Source organism: Papilio polytes, unplaced genomic scaffold, assembly GCF_000836215.1.
Source record: "Papilio polytes unplaced genomic scaffold, Ppol_1.0 DF820889.1, whole genome shotgun sequence".
Taxonomy (NCBI): domain Eukaryota; kingdom Metazoa; phylum Arthropoda; class Insecta; order Lepidoptera; family Papilionidae; genus Papilio; species Papilio polytes.
This window is the reverse complement of record NW_013528315.1, coordinates 504,975-529,378: the sequence shown is the minus strand read 5'-3', so window position 1 is coordinate 529,378 and position 24,404 is coordinate 504,975. Positions and strand designations below refer to the sequence as shown.

Below are 24,404 nucleotides of genomic sequence, written 5' to 3'. Positions count from 1 at the left end.
ACTACGGTTAAAAAAAAATTTCTTCACTATGCCTAGTCTATATATTTCTTAAGTGTCTTTGTAAGAAACCTAATCATGCTTGCACTCCATCTGAATGAAAATGCCGCTTCAATAGTATTACAACAAAATGCTATACGATGTCACATCATTAGGACCACACAATCAGTTCAAAGCGCGCGTTCCTCGCAATTTAATGATTCTGTTTCGTAGAAAATCTGCTTGTTACGGCTAAAGCGCGTAATCTCGCAATTAGTTATGGAACATTTTATCGAAATATTACACTTTGAGTGATGTTAAAATGTTTGTTGCTAAAAGACATTCAGTTCGTTAAGTTGAGATGATTTTCTTTTTACATAAATTTAATGATACCTCCAGATACTATCTGATGTCCGAATTTGAAGCCACATTGAAGTAATCTTTTGATGACTTCATTTAATGCCACATAATCCCGCAGTCAAGCGGCACAAATTAAAAATGTTTCGCGCAGTACAAATCTCCGCATTTTAAACAAAAATATTTATACTACATAGTGTTAAAAGTCCTGACGACAAACCTTAAACTTGTATGAAAACTCCATCTGGAGTTTTGCAAATATTGTTTAGTTATGTAGAATTTCATTTGTTTCCAGTACGGATAAGAAGAGCTTTGAAGCAACGTGAAGATATTAAAGTTAGTGTTTATGCTAGAAATATAATAACAGACGCGCAACGACTCACTATGGCTTATAGAAATGATTCTAAAAAAGGTTTGATAATAATTTTTCTTATGATTGAAACAATTTCATTGTATGTATGTACTCTTCCATACATCTCTATCAACCATCATATCAGAATTCACTCCCTTCTTAAGCATATCCTCTTTAACACCATCCATACTTTCATCGGTCTTCCTCTCCCTTAGTAACCACCCACATTCAATCTTAATACTTTTCGGTATACGTCCTCCACGCTAACCTTTTACTTCTCAATTTCACCACCACTGACTCTTCTTTCAAACACCGTTTAATAGACATTTTATCCTTCCTTGTCACACCACATATCCATCTTAATATACGTATCTCAGCTACGATTCTTGATTCATCAAATATCAATCATCTCAAACAATAAGTAGCCGATACAATAGGGATTTTATCAGAAGATCAATTAATAAGATTGTATTTGTTTCGTATTATAGAAGTATCCAACTGATGTCTAATTAAGATTGAGTAAGTGAACAAATAACTCCCTAAATAGTTTCTCTCCTACCTAATGAAATGTTAGAGTCGAAACGGTCATGTATTAAATATCTATCAATAATTAAAAATATAATTATAGAAAGCATACTCATACTAGATTATCTACTAAATTAACACAAAATACTCTAACATTTAACGCTTGATAAGCGACTCTTATCATTAAATAATTATTAATTCTTATAACCTAAGCATCACTAATTAATAAAATTGATTATTAAATACAAATCTATATATTTTAAAGGTTAAATTAAGTACATAGTATAATATACATATAATTTGTCAAAAAATGTAAAAACAAGAAATGTAAATATTTCGGTTAAAAATATTCATTTTTTTAAGGAGATGGTTAACCTACCGTATGAACATTAAATTTTGTGACTTTTTCAGAAAACACCGTATAATTGTTGTTGTGTTGATTCTTTAATTGCGAAAAATGTGCATTAACCTTCTTACTATAAACTATTTAATTATAAATACGACTTAAAACGATAATAAGCTAGTCCAAACGATTGTTCTTTTGCCTGATATCTTCATAGCGAAAAGAATTACGTGAAGCTACGAAGCGATTATTTTATATCGTTATCAGATTCTCAGAAATATCGTGCGCAATAAACAAGGTTCCTAAGTACAATATTTCATATATTAACTAGTTATATCGGATTTTTAGGAATCTCTAACGTATTCGTAACGCTGAAAAATGTAGTAAATGACAGATTATGTTCACAAAATAAGTAACAACTTAATCACACGCACAATAAATAAATTTTGAACATATATTGTGTATGATAATACGTTTTTTAGTAATTCTAAAATATATCTAATCAATACATCTTATATATTATTATCAATATTTCTAATCTAGATTATACAGTGATACTCAAAGGTTGCGTACTGACCAATGTTACACGGCGTAACGTTACACTATGAGCATTTATGCTGTAACACTGCTGCCGAATATTCTCCGCGTAATACAACTCCACACATTTTCTGCGTAATATTCCTTAATAACTGACTTAAATGCTCGCCGTGTAACGTGTTGCGTTACAGCGCGTATCGATGATCAGCTGGCACATCAACAATGTCTACATTGCGAAATGTACAAACGCTTATCTAATTACGATATGGAAATTTATTTTTTAAGTATTTTAAATGCCTAAAGTACAACATCAATTAGTAATACAAATCAGATGCACATGTATTAAAAAACCCGAGTTTGTAAAAATTAAGAAAACTAACTAATTTTCACTTTACAATTAAATTAAAACCAATAAATTATAGACATTGGTTTTATCTTTAGCAAAATATGGAAAGTAATTTATCGTTGTATACGCTAAATACTTTCAGAGCGCGAGTACACCCTTGACTAAACTATAGCACAACTGTTTAGTCGCGCTTTGATTCCTATAAGCTAATATGGAGGTGCTCGATTTTTAGTTGTGCAGCTAAACAGTTGAATGGGCTGCGAAACAATCGACAATGGCAAACGAGCTGTGCGATAATTTAGTCAAAGTTGTGCACCCGCTCTTACAGATATTAAATCAATTGATTAGTGCTTTATAATGGCTGATACATAGCTATCGATAAACAATTCGTTGGTAAAATTCAAATGTTTTCGTTTTAACGAAATATTTTGAATTTTCATTCCGAAAGCATTATTAACATAGCAATAATACTAATTACTGAAAAATAAAGAATTAGTTTAATGTCCATATAAAATCAGCCAATACACGAATTTTCAAAAGCACTTTGAATTTACTGAACATAGTTGATATAGAAAATTATCTTTGTTCAGTAAATGCTGATGTAGTCGGGACTATCGATAAATGTGACAACCCTATCTTAGAATCTGTTCGTTGTTTCGGGCTGTTCGGGTGGGTTGACATTCATTGCCATATTATCGTAGGAAAAGTCCAAGGTAGTGTCTTCAGCCGGGTGTCTGTTACTGATCGCGGTGCTAACAGTCTTAGGCGTGGTCGCCCCTTGGCTCTTATCCGTTTGCGAGGTTCTCGTTTCGAGGTCTTTTACATTCAAGGGCTGGGTGGTACGTTTCGCTGGTTCAGGATTTCGTATTTCAAGTTTGAGCTCGTGTTTCGGTCGCGGGAAATCAGCGTGCGCATTGTGATGAGTGAGCTCGCTTGGGAAATGCTTAATCTGATTCTGGAAATCATTAAATTATATTAATTAATAAAATATTACAAATACGTATATAATGATTGATCTTATACGATAAAAGTACCTCACACTTTAAAAAAATATGATAACGTAGTCCTCATTTATTTTTTTATTTTTTTAAACAATAAACAAAAATGTTTGTTTTTAATAATCAATCAATGTAATAATCTTTACTATTATAATAAAGCGTAAACACACATTTCTTTGTTGCCTAAGATGTCAGCAATTACAGCATATTTTTGAATAGTTCTTTTTTTAATAAAAAGCCCTACACTTACGTCACGCTTTAGGCTATATATTTTCACGCCATTAAACTAAGGGGGTAAATATTTTGGTTAAAAACCCTAATGTGGGAAAGAGACCATAAGTTGCTGCCATGGGACATCATGGAAGCAAAATTGCCATGCTTTGTCATCATATCATGTCATTTTGACATTTGCAATTGACAAATGTAATCAATAAAACAATTTTCATAATTTCATGCGAATGAAGTCGCACGGGAACAGCTAGTCTTGTATAAAAATTTATTTAACAATTATGGATAAAAGTTGTTATTTTGAATACTAAGATGTATATATGTATGTAAAATATACATAAATATCCTGCAACAATATATTCTGTTATTTAATAAAAACAAAAGACATTCTGAATACCAGGAAATATTTCTTATGTTGATCTTTAAACAAAGAACCGGAAAACTTTAAGATACGTGTTGTTCAAGTTTTTAAAACATTGTAAATGTAAAAATAACAATGTTTTCGAATTCCAATTAAAGGTTGAGATGATGTGTTGAATTATTTGATGTATTGATTAATATTAAATCCTTAAGCTAAAACCATTCCGGCTGAGTAAATTGGCCATACTCTGGGGAAGATTTAAAAGCCCTTAATAATATTTAACAATGAATTAAACAATTCGATACTCAACCTTTAATCGGAATTTAAAATCATTATTATATTTACTCGTCAATACGGTTTTAAATCTTACGGTCGAGGGTTCGAATCCTGCCGTTCGACTATTGTCGTGGGTCATATCCTAGCACAAACCTAGAGCTTAGTTGGAGTGGTTAAAGGAAATATTAGTAAATTAACAAAAATCTAGTAATATTTTTATAGAAAAAAAAAAACAAAACCCCGATTAGTTCGCAGGTCTTTTAAAAAAAGAACTTGAAACTTAAAAGAAACTTCAAAACTATAAGTAAAGAAGATCAAGATCAATAAAAGGCTTAAGGAAATCCACTAATTATAACATTAAAATTTGTATCCCTTAATATTACCTTAGGTGGTTGAAATCTTTTCTTAATAGACCTCCACGAGAACTTGCTCCGGCATACGATGATCAGGACTAGAAGCAAAACCGCCAGCGCCACGCCGCTTACGATCAGCGCCGTTTGAGCTTGCCGCTGCGCACCTAGATAATCGTTTTTTCGGTTAAAACACTATTTTAAATAGATTGTCTTTTAAGGACATAATAAGCTCGAATTGGCAATCAGAGTAATGAAAGTCCGGGGAGAATACGCATCGAACGACCCCTCACTGTTCAAAATAGGGCAACATTAGGATACAGTGATATAAAACCATAAGGGACATATGTATACTTCGCATAAGATCTGCGAGTCATTTATAATTGAATTTTGAATTTGTTATTGATAACAAACGGGAGAAAATATCATGCTAAAACAAATAGACGACCTCCATTTTTAGATTTAGGTTAATGTTATAATATGTTATAGTTAATGTTAATTTTCTTTTAAATTTTTAGATGATATTTTAATACTTCAAAAGAGGTAAAACATCTGATATTAGTATTTCGCAAAGCGTAAACAATAATCGAATAAAGCCAGCATTTATCTTTGGTAAACGGGTTCATCTAATCTGCACTGTATGCTAGGAATGCTGCGTTTTCACTGTTTAACCTAACTACACTCTGTGCCACAATATTAATTTAGCAGTGGTGGAATGAACACGATCGCTAATTTGAATTATTATCGTGTTATTTGCTGTTGTTGATGAAATCTCCATGTTCTGTTTGTGCGGAATATAAACGGCAATCCTCAAATAACTCATTTCAATCATATTAAACAATCTTATTATTTTAAATGTTTAAAGAACTATGCAACGAAGATTTTAATATAATGTAATAAGTAACCATTCTCTGAAACAGATAGACTAATAACAGAATTGGTAACATCATAAATTTTAGCCCGTGGTCGTGAGTCCATTATTTTGAGACGGTCATGTATTGCATAGATTGTCACCAAGATTGATAATTTCTTAACTTCAGATAAACACTCCCGCAATTTCAATACAAACACGGTGGATATGTTAGAAATTATAGAAGACTCGGATAAAAACCCCAGCAGCTATCAAAGTACAACAACAATAAAAATAGATTCGGAAACTGTTATTTAGGTGGAGTAATAAAAATACATTGTCAATAATACGGAAGTCGCATAGCAATTTTACAAATTGTAAAATAGCGCAATAAAGATTAAATGTAATTCATTTACCTAAGTAGGCGGGAAAAGTTACTCGTAGAAATAAATTACATTTAAACGCAGGAAATAAAACTAGAGTGACAAATCAATAGACTAATTTAAAAGCAGAAGTCTTGAAGGTAGAAAACCAATTTTTTCCCTTTAAATACCACACGATTTTTTGTCTGATTTCAGAAATTTCTCACCCAGATTAATCGCATATGCTAGTATTTTTTTTAATCCTAATTGGATCAAAAGGGTGTGGAGTGTATCGCTGATCCTTTATTTTGGACGACATTCCGCTATTTGATACGGAATGTCGACCATTTGTGTGGTGTTTGTGTGTTTTCGCTGTGAGATGAGTCTGTGTATCTGTGCAGTGTGCGAGTATTTAAACCAATTCTAGTCATTTGTCTTCAATTTACTTCAAAAATAGCTGATTTAAAAAGAAACTTCTGTTCTGACACCTGATTAATATTTTTTTTGTTTACAAATCAGGCAGATAAGTCCATTTAATCTGCTATTGATTTGATTGCCACAAAAACTACATAGTTAAATATTTTGTTAAAACCATGCTATGGAGTGTTTCACTTAATTGGCGACCGTGTGTTGTACGGCTTTGTAAACTCAGCTCAATATTGTTAAATATTTATCTAGGTGCTGCGAAAATGGACGCACAAACAGACAGCCCGGTTATTAATAAATATCGGTAGGGGTAAAGTTGTTGCCAGACACAAAAAGTTTACATTGCACGAGTTTGTGTATTGTTGCGAAAAGTTTCCAGTATAGACTTCATTTAATAAAATTGTTTATGTAGTTAAAACGCAGCCATTTACTTGTTTTAAAATTTATAAAAGCTAAATATGTGATGTTATAAGGAGTGCTTAAATGCATTTAGTTGTTGATTATAACGTTATGACATCGCTACAGTTACTGTTTTGCAGTAGGTATTTTTTTGATTAGAGAATTTACATATTAATTTCAATCTTATTTTTTTTTTTGAGCAGATACAGTCATTTTTACAAAATTTTAGAAACTTATTGGACTTCGGAATCAAAAATACGTGTGCAAATATCCGACCATAGCATGTACTCTTTGTAGGAATCATATAGAGAAATACGTACATGCATATTTTTGAAACCAAAGACATTTAAAAGTATCTGAAGTTTTGTAAATGTACACATATATTAAGCTGACTGTACCTACTCAAATAATGAGATAGCTTCAAAATATGCGTATTGTAATTGAAACTAATAGAAATTATAAAGATGTAAATTCTGTAAATTCAGACCCGTGGGGGTAGCCAGGTGATGTTATAACTTAGGTCTAGAGCAGCTGCACTTCTCTTTGCTCCCCCTGGCGAAGCTCATGCCACTATCCACACAAAATGACGACATGAAATCGACTTTCATACTTTAACATTTAATTTAAATCTACTAACATTATTAGACAACCAAAATTCTCAATACAACAATCATTAAATCAATAAAATAGCAAAGCATCGAACAAAACTAAAAAATAATAAAAAAGAAATCGCTAAAAGGTCATAGAAGAAACAGCTTAGTGGAACTTTCGCGATTAACACATTTCTTTGAATTTCACGTTTAGAGTAACTCTGTATAAATATTTAATGCAAGTGCTTAAACAATATATGTATTATATAAGCTTTTAGCATAATGGACTATAATGTTGATGATATTTACTTCTTTGTAAGGTTATATTTAGCCTTAAAGTACTCAAATTGATATGAAGATGAATCCATCTGATGTAATCACATTACAAGATATTAATAATATTAAAGAAAATTGTTATCAATCAAATTCGCTTTGCAGAGCTCAAGTAACATTTGTAGCAACGATGGCAAATTACGTTAGTGTAGTGATAAAAAATTACATTATTATCAGGTAAATTATTAATTTATTAACAAAAAAATAGCACTTACCATCAGTATTTAAAGTCGGCGGTTCATATTCGTTTCTACGCAAATATCTCAAGTCCAACAGGTAACCTGAAAGATAAAGAAATTGTTGAGAAATATTTATTTTAATTAAGATGCAGTTTTCAACAGTTATAACTAGTTTACCAACAAACACTTTTTGTGATTCTTCTTTTTTTACTGATAGAAGTTATTTTTAATTCTCTGCAGGATAGATTTCCCTCAATCAGAACTTTCTATTGACATGTCTACCGTTGCTTAGAGACGTTCTATATCCTGGGGTGTTCGTGACAAACTCCGTAGTATTGATTTTGTACCAAGTGACATAAGTTTCATTGTAATTAATTATAACTTGGAACTAAATTAATAAGGAAATTTAATCTCTTTACACTACAAGTTAATTTAAAAAGCATTATAATTTAAAAAACATTCAGTGAGTTCACGTCTAATATTTTAATCAATATTTTAACTGTTTTAACGCATAAGAGAATAAAAATACTACCAATACAAACATTGTAGCGTCACGCAAACAATGCAAAGCACCCCAATAGACAGGTGCCTGTACTTATACGTTCCTATACACACACATCCTCAACATAAGGGATTAGCAAACATGAAACACGGGTAACGTCAGCAAAGAAGACAACAAATTAAATAGCTTTGAAAATAATTTTCGGACTTTATCGACCGTGAAAAATTTTCCAGATGAATCTCTTTATGCAAAAATGTCGAGTACCGTTCAAAAATAGATAGAGTTAAGTGAGAGCGAATGCTGAAAAAGTAAAGTTTTCAAACGAAAGTTAGCGTACATTTTGTTGTACCTTTTCACGAACGGATATCAAAAATTGTTTCAAAACGTTGGGAAGGAATGTCATATTGTACTTTGTAAAGCGGTGATGCACCTGCACACTAGAACAAGTGTAACGCACACAGACGTAGTTTTTTACGTTAACGCTACTTGCAAGTGTGTGTAACAGTTGTGTATACTCTACCTGTCGGAATCAACAGACCATAAAGTGTATGGGTATTGTTGCTTCCCTTACCAATGATCCGTTCCTACGCTTCGTCATACTTTTTCTATTTAGCTTCATATTGTTTTAACGTTTTATAAGAATATTCAGTACGGATAGGAAATCTAATATAAGTAAAAACTACGTTATAATGGCTCGTAACGTTAACTTCTTCAATTTTAATGCAAAGATTTTTTTTATTACGATACCAAGATTAAACATTTTTTTCAGATTAAATACGGTCTGGTATTTAATGTTAGTTGTATTTAATAACTAGCTTTCGCCCGTGACTCTGTCCGCATGAAGTAAAAAACAAAACAAAAGTAGCCTATCTGTTCTTCCAGGCTGTGCTCTACGTATTTGAACAATTTCATCGAGATACGTTCAGCAGTTCTAAATACAAACTCGAACAAACATCCATCCATACAAACTTTCCAGTTTATGATAATAGTAAGATGTAACATAGATAGAAATATTAAGTCTACCATTTGCTTGTTTGCTGCTTAAAAAAAAATTATGTAACATGTTTGTCGTTTTTTCGATAATAATCTTTTTCTTTGAAATATCTCGACATCATTATGTTACGTGAATTCGAGATATTTTGCGTATCGTTTGCGCAAATTAATGAGCATGTTACGTTATTCCTTTTCGTGGGAAATCGTTGAGGGATTAATGGCCAGTTTCCCAGCTACTTTTAAACATTCGCTAGTATTTTTGGTCCGATAAATTCATGAAATGCGTTTTCGAACTTCATAACATGAGCTTTATTAAGTTAAACTTGGGTCAACCTAACATAAATTAATCAATAGGTAATAATATTTTATTATAACCTAAATGAAAACTTCAGAAACCCACCATAAAAAACGACAAACGACAACTTACGCAAACATAAGTGAAAAGAATATAATACCAATACTTAGTACTGGAAAAACATGGGGTATAAAAATAACTTCACTAAAGTTCCACCGTAACAACGTTCTTACATTCCGTTTGCTTTTATCTGTTTTCTTGTCTAATTTTAAACGTTGAGCAGACGTAATGAAATTTTCATATAAATTGCTGTATTTCCAATTAAAGCATGTTATTAAACAGAAGTTAAAACTTTAAAGATTGGTTATGAAACTGTTTATAAAGTGGTTTGACCTGAAACATACGCATTCTTTAATCAACAACTGAGAGAGACGGATATAATATTTAGAGAAGACTAAGTATACAGGTAGGCGGGCTGCGGTCACAAAACTGGTTGTTCAAGTTGTCATCGCACATGATAAGGAATCTTATGACACATAAAATAGAGTCAACATTTGCTTGCAGACAACATGACGGCTCTTATTATTATTGCATGTAGATAACTCTTAGTCATCAGCAAACTACTCGGTATAAGCCCTTTCGAAGGCTTTCATTGGATAAAAGTCTTAAAGGATACACAATAAATTCAAAACAATATAAATCTCTGCCAAGATAAATATTAAAAATTACCAAATTTGAAATTAAAAATATTTGCTAATATAAAAATTCTCCAGTTTTAGAATCCGGACTCGAATTTACAAAGGCAAAATATTTAATGCAACACTTTGTAGTGAATTTTCATTGAAAGCGGGCAGCGGCAGTAGAATTTAATAGCAATATACAATACGATTACAAAGCCATAAAGCTTAGTACACACATATTCCAATCTTAATGCGTTCCTGTTAGAGAGAATTTAGACCGGAGCTCTTGCGAGCTCAACAAAGTTTCAAAAGATTACACATTACTATTCATTTCATGCTAACATTATAAATGCGAAAGTTTAGATGGATGCATGGATATTTGTTAGAGTTTGTAGCCTATACGGCTGAACGGCTCTGGATGAAATTTGGCATAGATGTAAAGGATAGTATGGAAGAACACATAGGCTACTCACTTTTGTTCTTTTTTAATTCCACGCGGAGGGAATCATGGGCAATGGACTTAGTAATTAAATATTCCTACCATTTAAAATCGATTTTTTTTTCGATGTTGCATTCTTATTTTTTAAATTTTCGTTTAAGCTATGGATTAAAATCTTATATCGCTTTTAATGTATATATTTAACATTGAGATTCATGAACACTTTAATAACTAAATGAATAAATTATGCTAACCCATTTGAAACATCTAATCATATTGTCGTGCGGTTCTCTTGATGTCGGTATCGTCTTCGGTTTTGATCCAAAGGTACCAAAATTAGGTTCTATTTAACTGTCATTTATTACAATGTCTGATGTCATCAGATTTATTTTAAAGTTTATAACAGTCATACAATGTTATATAATAGCTATTAAAATAAAGTATGAAAATTAGATTTTTAGAAAATAATTAAAATAATGCAATATGTGAAATCGATAGCATATGAATACATGGTTCATCAAACTCATTGTAAAACCATTATTATTAGCCTAAATATAAATATTTTCAATAACTTTCAACGGTAAAATTGATGTTATATAAGTCCCATTATAGCCCTTCTCCCCATCTCATTTATTCCTTATATTATTATTTCTACCAAAAGGCAATGCTTCTGTTACATCCCTTGATACGGATATTGATAGTTTATTAACTTCAAATGAGTCGACTGTAATAAGATGGTGAATGAAACATGACAGACTAACCTTGACACTCTTTAACGCATAAGCCGGAATCGTAGTTATGATGAGTTTTGTTACAAACAGTGGAGCAGGGAGCGCATCTGTTCGTCTCTGGTGAGCAGTACTCTTCGTAGAGGCAGGTAAGCTGGCCGCATTTCACACCATCCAACGTAAGCTGACTTGATACTGCACCGGCGACAGCCAGGAGAATAGTGAGGCGTGACATCGTCGAATCTGAAATAAAAAAAAAACAGCATTTATCTCGTTCTTTACCCGTAGGCTTGTATTGATTAATTAATGGATATCGAAGGCTGTCTTTCTTGAACTTCATTTAAGATACAGATGAAATACTTAGAATTTATCTCGACTTAAAACATCATTAACGGAAATTTTCCGTTAACGTAGTTGTTGTGATTTGCTTGAGAAAATAAACTAAAAGTCTCTTGGCTTTTAAAAGATGTTCCGGTTTTAATTAGAAAGTATATAACATAGTATAAATCTGATAACTATAATTTTAAAGAAGATAATGTTTTTGTTTGCAACATATAAATTACCATAAAATTTTAATTTCGATTGTAGATATTATTTTGGAAATAAAAAAAAAAACTTGGACATAAAATCAATTCAAAATACGATATCCGCCATTAAGAAAAGAAGTCAATTAAGTTATGTACAAATTGTGCTTGGCGGCGGCAATGAGTCACACAGGGGCCGACCTAACAGGTGCACTATACAATAAGAAACGCCAACGCGGCCTATTCAAATACCTCCAGGATTTGAATAGACTGTGTTCCAAAATTTGGCGCCATATTAAAAAAAATCTCTAGACGGGACTTTCAACAATAAAAACCCACCGTAAAATATCGCATCCCGTTTGTCGGAATGTGTCTTTAAGCAGGTTCACCTAACCTTTTACATTACTGTACACACGTTCAACCTATTGTTAAAAAAAAATATACACACTAGTTCATTTAATCTTGTATACATGTATTAAAATTGGAGTGTCTGTTTGTAATATTAAAAGAAAATTTCCATATTTCGGGAAGATGATGTATTTGTGTTGCCGATAACAAAAATCGCAATTTTTTTCTGTTTCTGTCTGTCCGCAAGCCGTGTTTGTTCCGGGTAATCTCCGAAACTGCTGGGCTGATTACAACCGGACTTTCACTGAAGTGTAGCTGACATAGACGGCCATATTATAGGCTACTTTTTTATCTTAATATTGCGTGGGCGTAGTTGCGGACAACAGCTAGTTTGACAATACAAATTGATTGTGCTCCTACGTAAATTTGGAACATGAAATTTTTGGAATTGTGTCCAAGTTCGTGTTACTATAACTTGATGTATCACAAATAATCATCTTAACTTTTGGTTTCCATTGCAACACATGTTCATAACACATTGACAATCTTAAATTAACTAATTCTAGCTCCGATTTTACGCTTAAAATTAACAATTTATACTAGTTTAAGATTACTTGGTATACTACTCAGCATGTTTAACAAGTAATCTTTATTGAATGTCACCTCTTTATAATGTTTAAGGTAACATACTTTTCGGAGTATGGCGTTGAAACTTAATATCGAAAAGATCGTAACAGACTATGCTTGAATAGTAATGCATGAGTCATAGAAAACATGGTAATGTGTCGTGACCAATGTTGATAAGTTTATTATATTTACCTATATAATGTCTATATATACAAACGTTTACATAATCAACTAGCTATCGCCTGCGACTCCGTCCGCGTGGAATTGAAAAAAACAAAAGCCTATGTGTTCTTCCAGACCATTCTTCATCGAGATCCGTTCAGATGTTTAGGCTACAAACTCTAACAAACATCCATCCATCTAAACTTAGTATATCAAGAATCCGGGAATTAATGTAATAAATAGAAAACATTAATTATTTTTTACAAAACATTAATAGACAAGATAACCATGTCGGACGCCTGTGGCAACACCAGCTTCCGACAAGGTTATCTTGTCTATTGGTAGTTTATTACTTTATAAATTATTATTTAGTAAATTAATTATTGATTATTTTATTTTACATTTTAAACACAGCGAAATTAAAACAAGTACACTATATTTGTATTGAAATTTAATATTGGTAATGTTACTTGGTTGTGAAGAACTTGCTAATTGATATGAAAACATTTGTTTTACTTTAAAACGTCGGACTATGAATTAATTGAAGCGTAATATGCAATTAAAGAGCCATTACCAATACGTTTCAATTAATTAAAATTACTGATGCGAGATGAAAAGTTTTCTGTAATTAATACAGATATTTTGACATCAATTTGTAGACACGCTTGATGTCGCCACATATTTAAATGACTGTCAAAAACGTCTTATTATATTCCTTTGATGTTATATGAAATTTTTGTTAACACAAATGTCCAAAAGTATATGAAGATTAAATGATTCTATAGCATTATATTGAAGTCATAGATTAGTCATCAGTAAGAAAACAGGCGGAATGTATAATGGAATTTACCTGATAAGATGACGGCGACACTTACACTACGAACAATACAAAGTATTTAATTCAGGGTGGAAACATTGTTTTAAACATCTCTGAAAGCTTACACATGTTTACAATACGCTGGGGCATAGCACTTGTGAACGACTACAGAGTTTTTACTGCGGTTGCTAGGCAACCGGCCACAAAGGCAACCGGAATAAAGACAATTTATTAAGGATTTAGACCCAACGGTGAATAATTCGAGATACATTAATACATGATTATAATTTTAATTTAGTGATTATATAATCTTAACACCTTAAGGATCGTATTCCAAGCATTGCACAAAATTATTATCTAATTTGAGGTTATAAGCAATATCAAAATGTATTAAACCGCAACCTAAATTAAGACATTGTAGACTATCGAAAATCTAATTGCATATATACTTAACAAAAGGCAATTACTGAGAAAACGTTTTCTTTAAACCAATGTAACATTTAATTATTATATGCCACCAAACGGTGATGGTTGTATCACGTTTATCTTCACTGTGAGAAACACCTGCACATATCGATAAATTCAAAGAAATGTATGGAGTCATTCAAATTGTACTGGACCACCGTGGTTGACTGAGGGTGGGGACATATAAAGTGCCAATGATGATTATACGGTGTAGTACACATTGCAACCCAAAAACATTGCTTTCGGGTTACTCTAGGTAACAACTTTGAATTCCGAAAAGTGACAAAATATCAACATCGAAGAAAAGATTTAACAGATAACATATCCAATAAATACTGCTCAAATAAATCGTACGCGTTCTCAAGAAATTCGTACCATATAATATTATTTGTTCTTAGCAAAAAAATACTGTAACATATTATTCTAGCAAATGTTTTTCAAGAAAATAACAAATTAATTGGGAAATACCAACAGACCATGATTAATAAGTACGGGTCATTTGTTTCTTAATAAAAGAAAAAGATAATAAGTCACTATAGTTTTAACGTATATGCTAAGAAATACTTACAAACAGGATTAACAAGAAAAATAAGAAATACGAATGTCAGTTACTCATACGTGTACCTTTGTAAATGTGTACCTATGTAAGTATAGTATCGGAGCTTTCTTCCCAGAATTGTATGCAACTTCTGTATTTTAATATGCATGAATACGTCTAGATGATGATGCCGAAATGACCGACATGATGAAATGCGATTCATCCCTTCTCATAACATGCCCATACCACTCTAACCTTTTACTCCTTATTTTCTCAACCACTGGGGCTACTCTCAAACTTCCTCTAATATACTCATTTCGTATCTTATCCAATCGTATAAACCCTGATATGTTTTTTTTTTTACTAACCTAATGGTCATTTAATGTGAATGAAACAATAACTATTTTTGTCATTTCGAACATTGATTTACTAATTTATATTTTCGGTTTCCTTTATCTTAAGATAGTGAAGATGATAAATTTTTAAACGTGACACTAAAGGTATGCCGTGATCTAACCACTAGTTCACCTTGGAGCCTCAGCGATCGATCACGTACGAAGCATGTTTTATCAATGATTTTATTTTCATAGTACAAATTACGATAAACACGTAACTTAGATTTTTAGCTTATTTACCGTGAACAATATACGGCAGTTCATGCAATTTTGAGCTCGTAACTTTCCACTTAAATAAAGTAACTGTAAATAACATTGAAATGGGAGGTATGATTATTTAAGTCATCGATAGGTACAAAAACATTAAGGAAAGTGAGACATGGCTACGAGAATGGTGACTATAAAATTGATTGTTTTATCTCATTTGTATGCGAATAGAGTCTTTGCTACCGACGGTCGTATGTTCTTATGGTCTCTATGTTGCATTGTCCAATAAATAATACGCAACTCTTGATTTAAAAATAAATATCTTTTGGCTCCATTCGCAGAAAAGAAAGCATCGTTTTAAATATAACATGGTATGTATGAAATATGATGTATTTGAAATGATAACGAAATCTATACAAATAAAAATAAAACGAATAAACGCGGCGTCTGTTGCCATTAATTTTGAATATAACAACCGCATGAGAAACAAAAATCTGACTAATATTATAAATGCGAAAGTTTAGATAGATGGATGTTTGTTACAGTTTGTAGCCTAAAGGGCTAAAAGGATTTTGTTGAAATTTGGCATAGATGTAGAGAATAGTCTGGAAGAACACATAAGTTACTAACTTTTTATTTCTTCCACGCGAACCGAGTCGCGGGCGAAAGCTAGTTAAGAAATAAAACTTATTTACGCCGAAAATTGTAGCAATTTGATTTGATCAATTGAAGCCACTCGAAGTTAGTGGTTCAAGAACCATTTAAAAGGGAAATTCACGCAACAGTGAAATGTGTACTACTTAGTATTTGTACCACACAACACTACCATAAACGTAACTCAGTGGTACGTCGCTGTTAATTAACACCTTACCGACTTGTTACGATAACAATCAGTAAGGAGATACCCAAGTATCAAGGTGTTTTCTTTGTCTGAAGACATAAGACTCAATTTAAACATAATTCTGCAACTGTGCAAACCTTTAACCTCATAGATGAAATAGAATTTAAAGTAAAAATCGAATATTCCCAAATATTTCTGTTCAATACTTCTTCTAACATAACTACATACAGAATGGCTTACAGTATTACCCATATTAGCCCTTAATTTTACAATATCACCTTACTTTATTTCACAATTTTTAAAAAATAACTAAAAAAGTTAAATATCAAAATGATCGCTATCTATGGACGCCATATTCTACGTTCCTAAAACGACTAATGCATGGTTTCTGAAGTTTCAATTTAGCTTATCATTACCTAGTCATTCATAAGTCTTAGATTAACCTACGTTTCAACAGAGTAAAACTAAAGTTACATATCGCATTTTATGAATTTATCGAGCCATAGGCACTATCGAATGGTTAATAGTAGTTTGAAAACCGCCTATAAATACATCAATTATAAGCGGTCGGATTCTGTAGACCGACAGTCTTCGCATCGATACGAAGTACTCAGATTTGAGGTAAGTACTAAAGGATTACGATATTGGTATTGCAATTTGAAAGCATCAAATGGATTCTGGGAGCTTTTACTTCATTGTGTTGCGATTTACACAAATCCTCTTTGAGTTTATTGGGAAATAATGGAAAACTATAATGTATTTGTTATTTGATATTTAGACAAATTGTACAATATCACATTAAATATTAATCTATCTATCAATACATATAATGAAATTTAAGTGTCTGTTTGTATTATCAAAAGAAGAAACCCAGATTTCAGGAAGATAATGTATTTGCGTTGCTGGTAACGAAAATCGCATTTAAAAATCTTTTGTCTGTTGCATTTGTTCAGGGTAATCTCCGAAACGGCTAGAATGATTTCGACCAGACTTTCACTGAAGGGTAGCTGACATAGACGGTTATAATATAAGCTATTTTTTATATTATTGTTGCGTAAACAAAGTCGCGGGCAACAGCTAGTTATAATAAAAAATGGAGAAACGTAGAATAATCGTAAGGGAATTCTACAAATATAGTACAGTATTAGTTAATACATTAATTGTGATGTCACTAATAAACGTAGAATACGTTGTAAAACAACCAGTTAGGAGTTAAATTAGAAGAATGTGAGAAGAAAAATGTATGAAGCAGTTAAGTAGTTATGTTCAAAATACAAATACACCCAGTGGTTATAACATTTGATAGAAATGCGTTTCTGTAAATGTGGTTATTGAAGTACATATTCAATTAATTTGTAGTTAAAATTTTGTATTGAATATCTGGTGCCGCTACCATAATTTTACTCACTCTGTTTTCACTTCATAAAATATTTTAAAACTTCAAGAACCACATACTATCTACTCTTAACGAAAAAGACAATGACTGACATAAAACCTGTAAAAACATTGATTGAAATGATTTTATCTCGTCATAACATACAAAACTATTATTTTGAATCCGCGTATATAATAGTACGATATTTGTTCGTTCGAGTTAAAATCTAGTTCGTAAAACTATGGTAGGACCACTAGCCATAGGTCGGATTACTGAAATGGATGTTAAGTGAACTCTCGAAACGCATCAATAAAGTAAAAGCCCCAGTATGTATTCGCCGAAAATACGTAATGTTTTCATCAAATTTTAATTACTAGGAGCAGTTTAAAATGTTATATGTAAATCTTTGGTTTAAAATTATAATATTAAAACGACATAAATGTAAACTGTAGCAGACTAGAAAAGGAGTATATTAAATGTTCTGTTGAGTGCAGCGAAGCCGGATATGATTGGCAAACAATAGTCTGTCCCGGATATTGCACGAATCATCCTCGAACACTACTTACTGACTTTTCACCTGCCTACATATTGAATTGTCTCACGAACATTTAATGAAAGGAGACAAAGGTTGTTTATAATAACATTGGCGACGTTAGTCATGTTGTTTGTGATAACAATTTTTATGATTTTCAAACAAGACGAGATTATTCCGTCAAGTTGGTAACTACAGGAAGAGAAAAATCTATACAACATTCCATTTCTGATGCGGAAATGTTTATTGTTAATTTTCATTGAATTTGATTTTAATCCCTGGATAATCAAACAATATTTTTTCTTCATGTCATTTCACTTCATTTTATTATACATCCAAAAAGATGATAACCATAGAGTTATTTGGTGCACGAAAACCCGGTGCGCCGACACTACGGGAGCAGGATAAGACAGGGGAGATAATGATCCAAAGCAAAAGAGGAAATAGTTATAACTCAGTTCATTGCAAAATTCAGTAAGTTTTAAAAGGGATTTTAATCTCTTTCTTTAGTAAATTCAACAGATTAACAAACGGTTTAATTTAATCAAATTTAAATACATACTATTTTCTTACTGTGGGTTTACTTTAAAAATATGTACAAAAACATAATATAGTTATTGCTGTTTTATACTAAGAGTAAGAAAGAGACGACAAGTGTACGACACTCAAGCTACACTAATGTCTTATCTTTCTTTACTTTGAAGAGGTCATTAGCTTCTGTGAGCAGGTGTTGTATTAACACGAAGTAATTAGTAAATGACTTGGTTATTTGATTCCGGCGTCAGGTTTGTCATGCGAGAATATGACAGCAAAAGAAAAACATTAATATCAGATTTTTAAATGTTATTATTCTCTTTGGAACATATTAAGGGATGCACTCGTAGTATGCCTCTAAGTTTATTAATTTTAAGCTGTATTATTAATTAATCTCACGTGGAAGATAAAAAAAAATTGAAGTAAAAAAAGTGAAATTCCCTCTAAATGTAAGTCACTTATCTGCATATCTATTTCTTTCTTATTTACAGAACGAACGGAGAACGGAGACCGTGATAATGTCATACCATGGGCGTCATCAGCCGATGTTCTGGGAAGGTTTAAGGGGAAGGGACAGCTATGATTAGTATGGTTTAATTCGTACGCAAAATACGCGCCAGTCGTGGAGTTGCGGAAACCGTAGCACCTACTACTACTATTACTACTTTGGTTAATTTCAAATTAACTAGTTTTAATATCCATGTTATATTTTAGGTTTCTAAAGTGAGGTCAGCAGCCCTCCCTAATGAATCTTTATATCACAGTGAAGCATTTCAATTCTTCGGTAACTTTTTTCGGTAACAAAATAAAATATTTTTGTATTATCTACAATATTGATTTTTTAAGTAGACTGTTTGAGAGTCCTTGCATGTTTCATAGTGAATTTAGACAAAACTAAGAATTTAATGCGATATAGGTTACAAGGCTTCTTAGAAATGTTTGTTTTGATACGTGTAAGTTCAAGGAACAATCATGATAAGACTATAAATCGCATATCATCAAAAGGCAAACGACTTTTATAGGATTGTTTATGCGTCACATAAATCATCTCAGCGAGAACATCATATCGGGTCAGTCTCTGCAATCTAGTAATATAATTCTTTCTTATAAATCACTCCTACTGATCACTTAGTATTTATTTTGAATCAATGCAGCTGTATAAGCCTGTGGGAAACTATTAGCTATATGTAGGCATCAATGCAATTTTATTTTATGATCTAAATTTTTTGAAACGTAGGTGTATGTTTTTAGCCCATTTCTGGTTACTTTACGATTGGAAGACCTTATAAAATGTGAACTATACAGGTAACCCGCTCCGTGTCATCATATTTCAGCGTCAATTTCTATTATTATAACATGAGTTGTTTTGTAACTTGATTAAGTTACTTACATTTCTACTTAAGTCAAGTTCTTGTAATGTGCCATTAATATCCTTACAATTACTTAATTTGCATGTTTAAATACGTCATTGTGTAATCTTAGAAATATTGTTTAATTACAAATGACTCACTTATCTGTGGTATTCTGTAGAAAGACTAAATTATAGTAATGATTAAAGTACTTTAAATATTAATTATACCATCAAGAATTGTTCAAATTGTTTCACAAAAAAAATTACTAAACCCAATAAAGTAATTAAAATTGGCGATGACTGACTTATAACGTATTCAAAATTTGCAATCAGAGCTTCTGAAAAGAAGGCTGGCCGCAAAAATAATGCCAAAACGTTTGTACGCCGGTCCGACTTGGGACAAGGAGATGATGATGAAATCTATTACTACCTTGAATTAGGAGATGTAATCTGGTAAGTACCATATCGACAATGTTTTAATTGTTATTCTATTAACAGTAGGCTTTCACGGCTGAAACCCACGTCTAAGACGCGTGAGCGTGAGTGGTAAGAGTAAAGGCTAAATGGGACCAATGACCTTAGAGATGAGATGGGTATAGACGGGGAAAGAAGGACCCCTCATTCCATGTATTGTTTCCAGGTTTCGTTATTTTTATCACTAGTAGTTATTGCAAGCTTTTAGACCTTAGCGTTATAGTTTGGACGTGTGTGGGAGAACTTTGCTATAAACAGACTTTTTTTAAATATGACCAATATGAACAAGGTTAAAAATATGCGTCTGTTTATCAAATACTTTAAACATTTTGTCAATGTAACTTTAAACATTAACTAATTTTCGTAAATGACAAAAATACGCTAATAAGAAGAAAACAAGGCAACTGTAGCCTAAAGTACATGTTTTTAAGTACGTATAAGTACAAGTAACCAGTTTGTTTTCCGTATCATTGAGTTAACACGCTGACCTCGAAGGAAAATGTTTTTTTTTATATTTTGCGTCGTGCTGTAAGATTCTTTCGCGGCCATTAAATTATTCAAGTTATAAAGATAACTTTAATAGTTAATATATATTATATTTTTTATATCTTAAGACGATTTACTAAATATCTTAAGATGACATCAGAATTAATAAAAAGAAAACCTTAACATCTCTGTAACGTTTTCCACTGTGCTTTAAAATTACTCATGCGACAAGAATATCGAGAAAAACTGTAAGATCACACCTTCTAGATTATATTCAGTTCACGTGATTACTCCATCGTGTCTTTTGATTTATATAGATTACTTGTAATTCATTTAAAAAATAACGTTTTAAAACGGTAATATTTTGTTACCTCAACTTATATACTAATTTACATTTCTGATATGAAAATATAAGCACGTAAAATGATTCAACAATATGATAAGAGAAAACATTTAATTGTACCACACTTTCAAAAATAAAGTAAAACACGTTAATACTTACATTAATGTTAAAACATGGTGGTAACAAAGCAAACACTTGAACCAACTTTCTAAATTTAAAAAAAAATTGTGACACTGTCTCAAAGCCTTTAGAGGCTCGACGGCCAATCGCGGAGGTGGGTGACGGAATGCGACTCTTGCGCAGGTAGAGTCTCGTATGTGTTAGTGTTGCTGCGCGCTTGTGTGTGTGAATGTAATTACAGTGCATAAACATGGCCAACTGTCGATGTGTGTGTGAGTAGCGGTGAAATACAATTCTATGCATATAGCCAACTGTTAAGTCCAGTACAATAACGAGTGTATTAGTGCGATTTTTAGTTTGTATCGTACTACTAACATTTGCTTATTTTAAAATTATATCTCAAATGGTAAACATTATATTAAAATTATGCGTAATAAAATAATTATTCAATGCAATAGAAAGGTGTTAATCCAATTCGCTTATAGTCTTACCACTACTTTCTCCCTTTATAGCGAACAACTGTCAAGTATGGTCGATAATTCTCTTATTCCCCATCAAAACTTTCCAGGGTAGACTGAGCCACATAAATGTTGACATAACTAGTCCTTAAAAAGTCGATTAAAGCCGCGCCCAGTGCAGATTGATTGACTTGAACAACTTTGATTTTTCGCGGATATGGATGGGCAGATTCACGTTGTTTTTTTTATTAATATTCCCATCACTCTCATTATAATAAGGAAAGCAGGTAAGAATTTCCTTATACAGGTGTCATGTACATACAGTAATGTGTCTTCCAGACATATGTTGGTATGACCTTTACAAAGAATGTGGAATGGATGATAAATTAATCCATATGTGGAAACAGGATTGGACTGGAACGAAATGTGTCTATAAACCTGTTTAGGTATCCAGCTAAAGGCTGTTTTGTTACCTATATGACATTTAAAAAACCTCATCCCTAAGAAAACTTAAATGAAGTTGCTTATTAAAAATTACAGTAATAACTTAACATTATATTGAGGTCTAAGTTGCTTTGCATTACCAGCTTCGGACTTTTATATTTATTATTCAATATGCTATATTTTTTATTAATTAAATATAAAAATACTAGCTTTCGCCCGCGACGCCGTCCGCGTAGTATAAAAACAAAAGTGAGTAGCCTATGTGTTTCTCCAGACTTTCCCCTACATTTGTACCAAATTTCATCGAAATCCAATCAGCCGTTTAGGCTAAAAACTCTAACAAATATCCATCCATCCTTCAATCTAAACTTTCGCATTTATAATATTAGCATGACCAGTCGTTCCCATGCGACTTCATCCGCATGAAATATAAAAATTTCTTTTTACTGTTAACATTTGTCAAATTATCAATTGCAAATGTCAAAATGACGACATGTAGTCAAACCATGGCAACCTTGCTTCCTTGATGTTCGCAGCAACCTATGGTCTCTTTCCCACATATTTTTTTTAAATTCCAAAAACCAGCGCTTGACCGCTACCCCACCTAGACCAAGGGTTTTTATCCAAAATATTCACCCCCTAAGTTTAATGGCGCGAAATTATATAGCCTAAAGCGTGACGTAAGTGTAGGGCTTTTAATTAATGAAAGAATTATTCAAAAATATGCTGACATCTAAGGCAACAAAGAAGTGTGCGTTTACGCTTTATAATAATAATATAGATAGATAAAGAGCGTCAGTGGGTCAGGGGTTTAAGCATTTGACTTGTAATCTACATTTCCTAGGTTCAAATCCCGCCATGTACCATTTTTTGTACATAATGGCGAAGAAATTAAAAGGTGTGTGTCAACCGAGGACTTAACGTAGAGTAGGCTCCGGGCTCATTATTAGAGACAGCTGGTAATAATAAAAATGGTAGGTAATGGCTTAACAAAAAAAAACTTCAAGTATTTATTCCAACACTATATTTAATATCATTATTTTACGTAATTTATAATTATAGGAATTTATTTATAAACTAACGTTTAAGATATTAAACGATAATACAACGTTGAAATGTAAAACAATGTTGTCTTTAAAGATGTTAAGATACGTGGCCAAAAATAGTATCCAAAGTGAGATATTAAGGTGGAAATACACTTAAAAGTATTAGCTGGCATGCCAGCAACTGGCGCATTGCGTATACACATGCCAGTATAAAGACAATGAGATCGTACGAGACGCCAGTGTCCAGTTTCGTACCCATCTTCCCTTAAATAACATGAACGTAGCTGTCACAAAATCATCGTGCTAGCTACCATAGCATGCAAGTTAGGGTTCACATGCCAGTAACTGGACAAGGGTATTTACTATTGGCATATGTACTTTATTTATCGTTTATAAACTTATCTTATAATGATTAAAATACTATTGGATACGAAACGCAATATCTAAAACAATATTTCATTATCTACTCGAATTTTAAACTCATATATAAATTAAAAGAAACAAAAACATAATCTTTCTAAAAAAATAAATCCGATTCAAACTTAACATTTATTTTAACATGATTAAATCAATTTTAACATAAATTAACGGTAACTTGAATTTTTTGTGACATTGGCTGTTTACGAAAAATATTATTGCACAATACTAATCGAATTAAAAATAGTTTAAACGTATTTTTTTTTGATCTCCCCTTAGCAATAATAGTATGAAGAAAATATTTTTCAAATAGCATTATTCTCTTGTAAAAGTGTTTTACAAAATATGCAAACATCGTATAATTTTTAATTGATTATAAAATTGAGAAAATGAGTTTAGTATATTCATTTAAAACTATGTTTAAGTATCAAAGTAAATAATAAAAGAACACTACTTAATATTAACGTCAAATTTA

The 24,404-nt window shown here is 31.9% G+C and overlaps 1 protein-coding gene across 1 annotated transcript; it reads right to left on the bottom strand.

Annotated features, from left to right (window-relative positions):
- Window positions 1-2,673: 2,673 nt before the first annotated feature.
- On the bottom strand, window positions 2,674-21,751 carry LOC106110084. Its single transcript, XM_013291783.1, has 5 exons — window positions 21,604-21,751; window positions 11,459-11,668; window positions 7,825-7,890; window positions 4,683-4,816; window positions 2,674-3,391 (listed from the first exon to the last, which is right to left on the bottom strand). The coding sequence occupies exons 2-5, from the start codon at window positions 11,658-11,660 to the stop codon at window positions 3,074-3,076; spliced, it is 720 nt and encodes a 239-aa protein (XP_013147237.1). The 5' UTR covers window positions 11,661-11,668; window positions 21,604-21,751; the 3' UTR covers window positions 2,674-3,073.
- Between the last annotated feature and the right edge of the window lie 2,653 nt (window positions 21,752-24,404).